At 48.5% G+C, this 12,040-nt stretch overlaps 1 protein-coding gene across 7 annotated transcripts in view; it reads right to left on the bottom strand.

The window, feature by feature from the left end:
- The window catches only part of ACP7 (acid phosphatase 7, tartrate resistant (putative)), a 29,222-nt gene extending 18,916 nt beyond the window's left edge, over positions 1-10,306 (bottom strand). For 2 of the 7 annotated variants that reach the window (XM_017887544.1, XM_017887541.1), the window contains exons 1-2: positions 8,977-10,306; positions 7,985-8,282 (exon numbers count right to left, since the gene is read on the bottom strand). In XM_017887544.1, the coding sequence (XP_017743033.1) occupies positions 7,985-8,105 (121 nt within the window). In that variant the 5' untranslated portion in view covers positions 8,106-8,282; positions 8,977-10,306. Of the gene's footprint in view, positions 1-7,984; positions 8,283-8,666 lie in introns of those variants that run through there. The other 5 variants (XM_017887539.1, XM_017887545.1, XM_017887540.1 and 2 more) reach the window with 4 other exon arrangements.
- Between the last annotated feature and the right edge of the window lie 1,734 nt (positions 10,307-12,040).

Genomic DNA, 12,040 nt, shown 5'->3' with positions numbered 1-12,040 from the left:
TATATATATATATATATATATATATATATATATATATATATACCGAGTTTCACACTTGTTGCCAAGGCTGGAGTGCAATAGCACAATTTTGGCTCACTGCAGCCTCTGCCTCCTGAGTTGAAGTGATTCTCCTGCCTCAGCCCCCCAAGTATCTGGGATTACAGGCACGCACACCACGCCCAGCTAATTTTTGTGTTTTTAGTAGAGATGGGGTTTTACAGTGTTGGCCAGGCTGGTCTTGACTCCTGACCTCAGGTGATCCACCCGCCTCGGCCTCTCAAAGTGCTGAGATTACAGGCATGAGCCACCACACCCAGCTGTAACTGCTTTATGTATATACTAGGATTGAACAAATAAATATATTGTAGACAGTAAGAGTCAAGTTTCTGAGTGTTAGAGAAAGAAGTTACAAATAAGGAAAGATGAGGCTAAAATAAACCCATGATCCTGGGCTGATATCAGGGATATCAGTATGATCTCATGGTAATTTATTTTTTTAGTTGGAGTCTCGCTCTGTTGCCCAGGCTGGAGGGCAGTGGTGCGATCTTGGTTCACTTGAACCCACCTCCCGGGTTCAAGTGATTCTCCTGCCCCAGCCTCCTGAGTAGCTGGGATTACAGATACACGCCACCATGCCTGGCTAATTTTTTGTACTTTTGGTAGAGATGGGGTTTCATTATGTTGGCCAGGCTGGTCTCAAACGCCTGACCTCAAGTGATCCACCTGCCTCGGCCTCCCAAAGTGCTGAGCCACCGTGGCCGGCCAGGTAATTAATTTTATACAGATTCAAACATAGATGTGTGAATATGAAGCTTTGTGTACATGCATGTATTACCTTGCTGTGTTTGTTGAGAGGAACTAGAAGCTATGACATCTCAGTGGCAATGAGCACACCTAGTGCCCAGATATTAGTTTCTAAATACCCATTCTCCAATAAAAAGGAACTGGAGGGCTGGGTGCAGTGGTTCACGCCTGTAATCCCAGTACTTTGGGAGGCTGAGCAGGTAGATCACAAGGTCAGGAGTTCGAGACCAGCCAGACTGATGTGGTGAAACCCCATCTCTACTAAAAATACAAAAATCAGCCGGACTTGGTAGTGCACACCTGTAGTCCCAGCTACTTGGGAGGCTGAGGCAGGAGAATCCCTTGAACCCAGGAGGCAGAGATTGCTGTGAGCCAAGATCACGCCACTGTACTCCAGCCTGGGTGACAAGAGTAAAATTCTATCTCAAAAAAAAAAAAAAGAAAGAAAGAAAGAAAAAAAAGAAACTGGAACTCATTGTGGGAAATAGGTACTTCCAAGGATAGAACAGGAAATATACAAGAGGAGCCTGGAACTATTTGTGATGTCATCAAGTGAGGAAGTACTCAGAAATGATGGAGGTTTGTTGTAAGCACACAGAACCCAATCTGAAGGAATTCTGAGAGACCAAATCTGGGACAATCATAACATCAGATTTTTCACCCACGGAATAAAATGGATATCCATGAGTCCATGATATATATAAATCATTGAATAAATTAATAAAGGGATCAGGGGCCGGGCGCGGTGGCTCAAGCCTGTAATCCCAGCACTTTGGGAGGCCGAGACGGGCGGATCACGAGGTCAGGAGATCGAGACCATCCTGGCTAACACGGTGAAACCCCGTCTCTACTAAAAAATACAAAAAACTAGCCGGGCGAGGTGGCGGGCGCCTGTAGTCCCAGCTACCCGGGAGGCTGAGGCAGGAGAATGGCATAAACCCGGGAGGCGGAGCTTGCAGTGAGCTGAGATCTGGCCACTGCACTCCAGCCCCGGCGACAGAGTGAGACTCTGCCTCAAAAAAAAAAAAAAAAAAAATAATAATAAAGGGATCAGGAAGGGACAGCTCTTTCTTATAATAAAATTTCAATTAGATGGAAGGAGCTACTCTATTGAATAGGAACAATAGACCAAAAAAGATAAAATAAAATAGAAGTGTGGAGGCTGGGCACAGTACCTCACATCTATAATCCCTACACTTTGGGAGGCTGAGGCAGGTGGATTGCTTAAGCCCAGGAGTTCCAGACCAGCCTGGGCAACATGGTGAAACCCTGTCTCTACAAAAATGCAAAAATTGCCAGGCATGGTGGTGCATCCCTGTAGTCCCAGCTACTCAGGAGGCAGAGGTGAGAAGGTCACTTGAGCCCGGGAGGTAAGGGTTGCAATGAGCTGAGATTGCGTCACTGCACTCCAGCCTGGGTGACAGAGCAAGACTCTGTCTCAAAAGAAATAAATAAATAAATTAGAAGTTATTGGCCGGGCGCAGTGGCTCACGCCTGTAATCCTAACACTTTGGGAGGATGAGGCAGGCAGATTGCCTGAGCTCAGGAGTTCGAGACCAGCCTGGGCAACACAGTGAAACCCCGTCTCTACTAAAATACAAAAACTTGTCCAGGCATGGTGGTGTGCACTTGTAATCCCCACTACATGAGAGGTTGAGGCAAGAGAATTGCTTGAACCTGGGAGGCAGAGGTTACAGTGAGCCGAGATCGCGCCACTGCACTCCAGCCTGGGCAACAGAGCAAGACTCTGTCTCAAAAACAAAACAAAACAAAAGTTATAAAATTTAAAAAGAAAAAAAAAACGAGGGAATTAGAAAATTAGAAAATCACCATTAGGCAAACACTACATTTATAATTGTTGCCAATAAGATCCACTGATGGATGCTAAAATTAGTGAGCAAACATTGAGGAGAAATGGGATTTGCATTGTTTTGAGCCATCTCCCTCAAGATATTTATTAACTACAAAGAGAAGAATAATTACTTTATAGAAGAGAAACCCAGCAGGCACCTCCTTAATGAAACAATCAGGGTCAACATCAGTAAGTCACAGCAATAAGTCATAGCCACATCTTGATCCTTCATATCATGCTCCAAGAAGGGCACAACATCACGTCTATGATAGTCTTGCCAAAAATACATAACTTAATTCCAGTCATGAGAAAGTATCAGACAAACCCCAAACAAGAGATACTGGACGAAATAGCTGATCAGTACTCAGCAATACCAACATCATGAAAGACAAGGGAAGACTGAGAAACTAATGGATGGGAGGAGACTAGGGAGGCACAACCGCTAAATGCAATGTGAGACCCTGGATCAGATTCTGGAAGGGGAAATGGACATTAGAAGAAAAACGGGTGAAATTCAAATGAGATCTGTAGTTTAGTTAACAGTATTGTACCAATCTTGATTTCTTGGTTTTAATCATTGTACCATGGTTACGTAAAATGTTAACATCAGGGGAAACCAAGTGAGGGGAGACAGGAACTCTGTAATATTTTTGGAACGTTTCTGCTAAATCTAAAAGTGGTACAAAATTAAAAAGTTTTAAAATAGGCCGCGCACAGTGGCTCATGCCTGTAATCCCAGCACTTTGGGAGGCTGAGGTGGGTGGATCATTTGAGGCCAGGAGTTCAAGATCGGCCTGCCCAACATAGCAAAACCCCGTCTCTACTGAAAAATACAAAAATTAGGGGCCAGGTGCAGTGGTTTATGCCTGTAATCCCACTGCTTTGGGAGGCCAAGGTGGACGGATCACTTGAGGTCAGGAGTTCAAGACCAGCTTGGGCAACACGGTGAAACCCTGTCTCTATTAAAATACAAAAATTAGCCGGGCTTAGTGGCATACACTTGTAGTCCCATCTATTTGAGAGGCTGAGGCAGAAGAATCGCTTGAACCTGGGAGGCGGAGGTTGTAGTGAGCCAAGATTGCACCACTGCACTCTAGCCTGGGCAGCAGAGTGAGACTCCAACTCAAAAACAAAAAAAATGCAAAAACAAAAATACAAAAATCAGCCAGGCATGGTGACACGCACGGTTAGTCCCAGCTACTTGGGAGGCTGAGGCAGGAGAATCCCTTGAACCTGAGAGGCAGAGGTTGCAGTGAGCCAAGACCGCACCACTGCACTCCAGCCTGAGAGACAGACAGACTCTGTCTCAAAACAAACAAACAAACCCGCAAAGATTGTGGGCTCCTGAACCAGCCTGCCAGCATTCAGATTCCCAGGCTATGTGAACTGGGGTCAGACTCTTCCCCTGCTATGGGTCTCAGTTTTACTCTCTTGTCAAACGGGAGTAGCAATGGTACCTACAGCTTAAGGTGGATACCAGGTTAAACGAGTTATCCATCTAGCGCACTTATAAGCATGTACTTGCCATTGTTATTGTGTAGGCTGAAAAAGGACAGCCATGATCTCACTGGATTGCCATGGCAGCACTATGGGATAGATTTTTACTGCCTTTCCCATTTTTACAGAGGCCTCCAGGCAAAGTGCTTTGTCCAAGGTCACTAGACTGGCAAATGCCAAGCCAGTTCATTCATGTGGTTTCTGATTCCACATTGCAACTAACCTTTAAGAAACTCTCTCTCCTGGGCATGGTAGCTCACCCCTGTCTTCCCAGCACTTTGGGATGCTGAGGTGGGAGAATCACTTGAGCCCAGGAGTTTGAGACTAGCCTGGACAACACGGTGAGACCTTGTCTCTACAAAAAATAAAAAGAATTAGCCAGGCATGGTAGTGCACGTCTGCACTACTCCAGCTACTCAGGAGGCTGAGTCAGGAGGAGCACATGTGTCCAGAAGTTAGAGGCTGCAGTAAGCTATGATTGCGCCATTGCATTCCAGTGTGGGTGACAGAGTGAGATCCTATCTTAAAAAAAAAAAAGAAGAAACTATCTTCTTTGAAGATGTGAAAGACATGAAAAACAAGGAAAGATAAGGAATAACTGAGGAACTGTCACAGATAGAAAAGAGTAGGACTAGAGCCTGGCACGGTGGCTCACACCTGTAATCCCAGCACTTTGGGAGGCCGAGGTGGGTGGATCACCTGAGGTCGGGAGTTCAAGGCCGACCAGGCCAACATGGTGAAACCCCATCTCTACTAAAAATATAAAAAGTAGCCAGGCGTGGTGGTGTGTGCCTGTAATCCCAGATACTTGGGAGGCTGAGGCAGGAGAATCGCTTGAACCCAGGAGGCAGAGCTTGCAGTAAGCCAAGATCATGCCATTGCACTCCAGCCTGGCCAATACAGTGAGGCTCCATCTAAAAAAAAAAAAAAAAAATTAGCTGGACATGGTGTCATGCCCCTGTGGTCCCAGCTATTCGAGAGACTGAGGTGGGAAGATCGCTTGAGTCTGAAAGTCGAGGCTGCAGTGAGCCATGTTAGTGCTACTGCACTCCAGTGCCAAACCCTGACAGAGCCAAACCCTGTGTCAAAAAACAAACAAACAACTGTTCTCCCTGTTTCAACCACACGTCTGTGCAAGAACAGATTTTCTTCACAGGCAAAATCCAAAACAACAAATCGCAACAGACTAAAATAAAAACAGATCTGAGGAGAATCCAGGTGTCAGTTACCAAACCAGATACTAAAGAGATTTTAGGCCAGGCGCGGTGGCTCATGCCTGTAATCCTAGCACTTTAGGAGGCCGAGACCAGAGGATTTCTTGAGCTTAGGTGTTCAAGACCAGCCTGGTCAACATGGTGAAATTCCATATCTATGAAAAATACAAAAGTTAGCCAGGTATGGTGGTGGGTGCCTGTAATCCCAGCTACTCGGGAGGCTGAGGTAGGAGAATCGCTTGAACCCTATGGGGCGGAGGCTGCAGTGAGCCAAGATTGTGCCACTACACTCCAGCCTGGGTGACAGAATGGGACCTTGTCTCAAAAGAATAAAAAATAAAAGATTTTTAAAAGATGCAAGTCAGTGTCACTCTCCTCACTCAATTTCTTCTCTTGCAAAATACAGTTTTTTCATTAAAAATGTCATTTACACAGAAGGTATTTGTTATTGTTAATTTTAAATGACATTAATTTTTTTTTTGTTTTTTTTTTTTTTTTTTTTTTTTTTTTTTTTTTTTTTTCTTTTTTAGACAGAGTCTCGCAGTCGCCCAGGCTGGGAGTTGCAGTGGCCGGATCTAGCTCATGCAAGTTCCGCCTCCTGGGTTTATGCCATTCTCCTGCCTTCAGCCTCCCGAGTAGCTGGGACTTACAGGCGCCCGCCAACTCTGTCCCGGCAATTTTTTTGTATTTTTTAGTAGAGACGGGGTTTCGACCGTGTTAGCCAGGATAGGGTCTCGATCTCCTGACCTCGCGATTCCACCCGTCTCAGCCTCCCAAAGTGCTGGGATTACAGGCTTGAGCCACCGCGCCCGGCCAATAAAAAATTTTTAATGCCTCAGTTTTAATACCTTATTTGGTAAATATTGCTAGCTATACTGCACATAAGCTAAAGCTCTTTGAAGTTCTCCATAAGTTTTAGCAGTGTAAAACAGTTCTGAGATTAACAGTGTAAAACAAATAGTCCTGAGATTTAAAGTGTATGGAAATTGCTGCTACATACCAAGCTCGGTTCTGTCCCACCAACCCTTTTTTTTTTTTTGAGACAGGGTCTCACTCTGTCACCCAGGTTGGAGTGTAGTGGCATGATCTTGGCTCACTGCAACTTTTGCCTCCTGGGCTCAAGTGACCCTCTCGCCTCAGCTCCCCAAGTAGCTGAGACTACAGGCGTGAGCCACCATGCACAGCTAATTTTTTTATTTTTTAAATTTTTTTGTAGAGATGGGGTTTCACCGTGTTACCCAGGCTGGTCTTGAACCCCTGAGGTCAAGTGATCCACCCACCTCAGCATCCCAAAGTGCTGGGATTACAGGCATGCACCACCGTGCCCGGCCTCCACCACATTTTTTTTTTTTTTTTTTTTTTTGAGACGGAGTCTCACTCTGTCACCCAGGCTGGAGTGCAGTGGATGGATCTCAGCTCACTGCAAGCTCCACCTCCCAGGTTTACCCCATTCTCCTGCCTCAGCCTCCCGAATAGCTGAGACTACAGGCACCCGCCACCTCGCCTGGCTAGTTTTTTTTGTTTTTTTTGTTTTTTGTATTTTTTAGTAGAGACGGGGTTTCACCGTGTTAGCCAGGATGGTCTCGATCTCCTGACCTCGTGATCCGCCCGTCTCGGCCTCCCAAAGTGCTGGGATTACAGGCTTGAGCCACCGCGCCCGGCCCACATTTTTTTTTTTTTTTAAGACAGGGTTCTCTCTGTTGCCCAGGCTGGAGTGTAGTGGCCAATGATGGTTCACTGCAGCCTTGAACTCCTGGGCTCAAGCGATCCTCCCATCTCAGTCTCCCAAGTAGCTGGGACTACACGTGCTTGCCACCACACATGACTAAGATCTTTTTCTTTTTTCCTAAGAGGCAGAGGTCTCACTATGTTTCCTAGGCTGGTCCCAAGCTTGTGACCTCAAGTGATTCTCCCGCCTCAGTCTCCCAAACTGCTAAGACTACAGGTGTGAGCCCCCACACCCAGCCTCAGTTCTGCCTCTTTACAGGTAGCAACTCATTTACACCTCACCATGAGGTTGCACTAATATTACCCCATTATCCAGATGAGGAGGCTGAGGCCAGAGAGGTTAAGCCACTTGCCCAAGATCAGGCAGCAGGTACATAGCAAAGATGGGATTCTAACCCATTCAGTCTGGTTGCCCAGGGTCCAGAGTCCAAGCTCTTGCCCTGACAGTGGAAGGATCCTAATCAAAGATTGGGAGGCAGCCATCCTGGTGGGGAAGAGGAGAGCGGGGATGGAGAAGGGGCTGGGTAATCCAGCTCTGTTATCACTCATCCACTGGTTCCTTCCAAAACTGGCTCTGAGGCCTACTGTGCACAAACGAACAAATGTGCCAGGTCCCAGAAACACAACAGAGATGCAATGAACAAGGACAGCAGCAGCCCCCTTTGGAGAGCAGGAGAGCACTCACTGTGGGCTGGGCACCATGATCATTCCGCACACTTCCAGGTGTACCATGGCCTGTACTTCCCATTCCACAGAGGCAGATGACAGAGGCTCGGGAGAAATGAGCCACCTGCTTAGGGGCTCACGGTGGGGATTCCTGAACCCTCAAACAATGAAGCACCGCTGGGCCTCGCTGGGAGAGGCGTAGAAAGGGGTCAGGGACACTTACCTGGGTAAGACAGATGGACTTGCTCTGGGGCAGCGCTGGGGGCCCCTGGGGACCCCTGGACTCCCAAGGAGAATAGCAGGAGTAGAGAGCAACAGGACCAGTAGCCAGGAAGGGGGTGCATGGTGGTGGGGTGGTGACCGGAGACAGGGGAAAAGTGGAGGGACTGAGGAGATCACCTCCCCACAGGTACAGCAGGAAGGGCTGGGAGGTTGGGGGATGGAGGATGATCTGGTAGTCCTCTGGGGGACAGAGGCAGGAGGGCAGGGAGGTCTCCTTCAAGACAGGTGGTATCCAGACGCTGGAGAGAGAAACCAAAAGTAAGAATGGCTAAGGAGCAGCAGCAGAGCTCTCTGAGCCTCACTCACAGTGTGCCAACCGCTTGACATAGATGAACTCACGGAAGCCTCATGACATTGCTATGAGGTGGTGGCTGTGAGCATCGTCATCCCCATATCACAGATGAGGAAACTGAGCAGCTGAGTGATTATTCAACTGCACAGCCAGGATGCGATGGAGCCAGGATTTGAACCCAGGAGGGCCTGATTCCGGAGCCTTGCTCCTAACCAGAGCTCACTCTCAGTGCTGGGGGCCTGGGAGTGGGGTGGAGGCTGTGCAGGAGGTTGCATTCGGCAGCCCAATCCCCAGCTTTCCATCCTGCTATTAGAAACCCCAGTTCTCCTACCTACTCCCGAGATTCCAAGCATTCCTGCCTGCCCCGGGGATCTCGCCTCTCTACTCCATCCTTAGCCTTCCATTTTGCTCCTAGTGACCTCAATCCTCCCACGCCACCCCCAGATCCTTTAGAGTCCATCCTGGCCAGAGCGGCCGCATCCTCTCTCCCCATCCCCAGCGTCCCTGCCCTTCCACCATCTGTACCCACCCGCCTTCTCCCCAGCGCTTCCCCGCCTGCTCCAGCTCTGTCTCCAGCTGCCAGGCTGGAGCTGGGTCGGGACCATCCGGGAGCGGGGGTGCCCTCCCGCACCCCGGCTCACCCTCGGGGGCACCGGCTGCCCGCACGCGCCTCTCCCGCCGCCAGCGCATCCCCGGTATTTATGAGTTCGTGGGTGCCGAGGCCTCTCGCCGCCTACAGCCGTCCCAGCCCCGGAAGAGCCGGTCGCCTCGGGTGACAGCCTCCCTAGACAGCCAGGGCCCCGGGTCCCACAGGTCCGGCCGGTCCTGGGCGCCCCACACCCACCCGCCCACCCCCCCACAGGGCGTGGCGCGGGAAGGGGGACCCAGGAAGGCTTGGTGCGTCTCGGCCTCCACCTCCGCGCCGGCCACCAGGTGAGCGCCCCGGCAGGTAAGCCTGCGCTTGTCCTTCAGGCGCCCACTCTTCAGCTGGGGAGCCCCCAGGGCACGGACACCGGCCCCTACCCTGGCCCTGCCCCATCCCCAGGTACCCAGATGTGCAGGTACCGGGGCATCCCCAACCTTTCCAGCCTTGCTGCATCTTCCTCGCAATTCATTCCGGCTTCCTTCCTCTCCATGCTGAGCCCACTGACTCCTCCTCAGAAGCCCGGGGCAACCTGAAAACCAAACTAGAATCCCGGAATTGCAGTGGGCTTTCTGAGCTGTTCGACCTAGGTGAGTTACTCAACCTCGCTGGACCTCGGGTTTTTTCACCTGTGAAAAGGAGGTGATGATCGTATATACCCCGTGGGCTGTTGTGAGGAGTAAACGAGTTACTGCATGAAATTTCAGGCTGATAACAGGGCCCAGCCCAGAGTAAGGGTTGGATAAGAATCAGCTGTTCTTTTTATCGTATTAATGCATGAACTCCAGAAACTGACGTCTAGGGAAAAAGTTAGGGTTCTCCTCTGTAAACCTTTGCAAACTGTTTGAATGTGAGGAGTGGCTGCCACAAAAGGAGAAGCAGGAAAGATCTGGGGGGCCCGGATTTCCAGTCGTTTCCCCTCCCTGAACGCAGATACAATGACCTGCCACCACTTGGCTTTGTAAATTGAGAGCATATAGGCTTCTACTGATGGTGAACACCAATTTCAGAAATTGGCACTAGGAGTGTGGGAAAATCAAAACGAGCCCTTTGACTGTTTGAGTTTTTTTTTTTTTTCTTCCCACTTCCAGAGGCTCCATTACAGCCTAAAATATAACGAAAGTAGCTTTCATAGCCAAACTTGAATACCTGCCACTCCTGTGGCCCCCAATTGTAGCCTCCCCTTATTCTTAGTTCTTCCAGAGTGGGAGGTTCCTCAGCTTTTTTGTCCTAGAGATGCCTATGGCAAGCTGGTCAAGCCCTTCTCAGAATCATGTTGTTACATGTATAAAATAAATACACAGAAATACAAAGGAAACCAGTGCTATTGTGATATAAGGTGTAGGGGTGTGTGTGTGTGTGTGTGTGTGTGTGTGTGTGTGTGTGTTGCTTTTGTTTTGAGACAGAGTCTCGCTCTGTTGCCCAGGCTGGAGCGCAGTGACACGATCTCGGCTCACTATAACCTCTGCCTCCTGGGTTCAAGCGATTTTCGAGCCTCGGCCTCCCAAGTAGCTGGGACTACAGGCATGAACCACCGTGCCTGGCTGAAAACGAGAAGTTTTAAAAACACACGAATATACATGCATATATTTCTATCAGCCATCAGAGTGATGACATTATCACAGGTCAGGTAGTCACTGGAGAATGAAAAGGACAAACATCTTAGTATAATTATGAAAATACTTTTGACCTAACTGACCCCCTGAGAAAGGCCTTGGGGACCCACAGGTATCCCCAGACCACATTTTGAGAACTGCTAGATTAAAGCGTAGTAAAAGAAGAGGTAAAAAAATTTTCCCCTATCCAAGTTCACGTAGTTCCTGAATTCCCAACCACCAGCCCAGTTGGAAAAAACCCACTGGAATTGCCTCTGGTTGGACCCTGACTGGCAGATGAGGGCTTATAGCTCAGGTATAAGCTTGTGGTGGGGAATGGAGCATCGACTCTGGGGCTAGATGGCCTGCTTATAAATGTATCTTCAGCATCGACTAACTTAGACAAGTTATTTAACCGCAAGGTGCCTCAGTTTCCCCATCTGTGAAATGGGAACAATAGTAGCACCTTATAGGGTTGTTGCAAGGATTAAATAATAAACCCCTTAGAACAGTGCCTAGCCCAGGGCAAGTGCCCCCATACAATCTTCTAATTATCATTATCATAATTATCATCATAATAATTAGAAGATTATTATCAATAATCTAATTATTACCAAGACATCTAGTCTGCCCAGTTTGTAAGACAGAGTTTTAATAAGCCTAGTTTTCTAAGTCACTTTACTCTGTCCCCCAGGCTGTAGTGCAGTGGCACGATCTCGGCTCACAACAACCTCTGCCTCCCAAGCTCAAGCGATTCTCATGCCTCAGACTCCTGCGTAGCTGGGATTATAGGTGTGTGCCACCACGCCCGGCTAATTTTGTATTTTATTTTATTTATTTATTTATTTTATTTTATTTTATTTTTTGAGACAGAGTCTCACTCTGTCCCCCAGGCTGGAGTGCAGTGGTGCAATCTTGGCTCGCTGCAAGCTGCTCCTCCCAGGTTCTCGCCATTCTCCTGCCTCAGCCTCCTGCGTAGCTGGAACTACAGGCGCCCGCCACCACGCCCGGCTAATTTTCTGTATTTTTAGTAGAGACAGTTTCACTGTGTTAGGCAGGATGGTCTCTATCTCCTGGCCTCGTGATCTGCCCAAAGACGGGTTTTCATCGTGTTAGGCAGGATGGTCTCGATCTCCTGACCTCATGATCTGCCCGCCTTGGCCTCCCAAAGTGCTGGGATTACAGGCGTGAGCCACTGCACCCGGCCTTGTATTTTTAGTAGGGACGGAGTTTCACTGTGTTGGCCAGGCTGGTCTCGAACTCCTGGACTCAAGTGATCTCCCCATCTCGGCCTCCCAAAGTGCTGGGATTACAGGTGTGAGCCTCCATGCCCAGTCAATTTAAACCTTTTAAATTGTGCAATGTGATATACATGCAGAAAAGTACATGAGACATAAATGTCCCACTGAATCAATAGGACAAAGTGAACACACCTGTGTAACCACCAATCAGGTAGAAGAAAAATAA

Source organism: Rhinopithecus bieti, unplaced genomic scaffold (genome assembly GCF_001698545.2).
Source record: "Rhinopithecus bieti isolate Rb0 unplaced genomic scaffold, ASM169854v2 scaffold_15776, whole genome shotgun sequence".
In the NCBI taxonomy this organism is placed as follows: Eukaryota; Metazoa; Chordata; class Mammalia; order Primates; family Cercopithecidae; genus Rhinopithecus; species Rhinopithecus bieti.
Note: the sequence above shows the minus strand (reverse complement) of the source record. Positions and strands in the feature narration are given on the sequence as shown.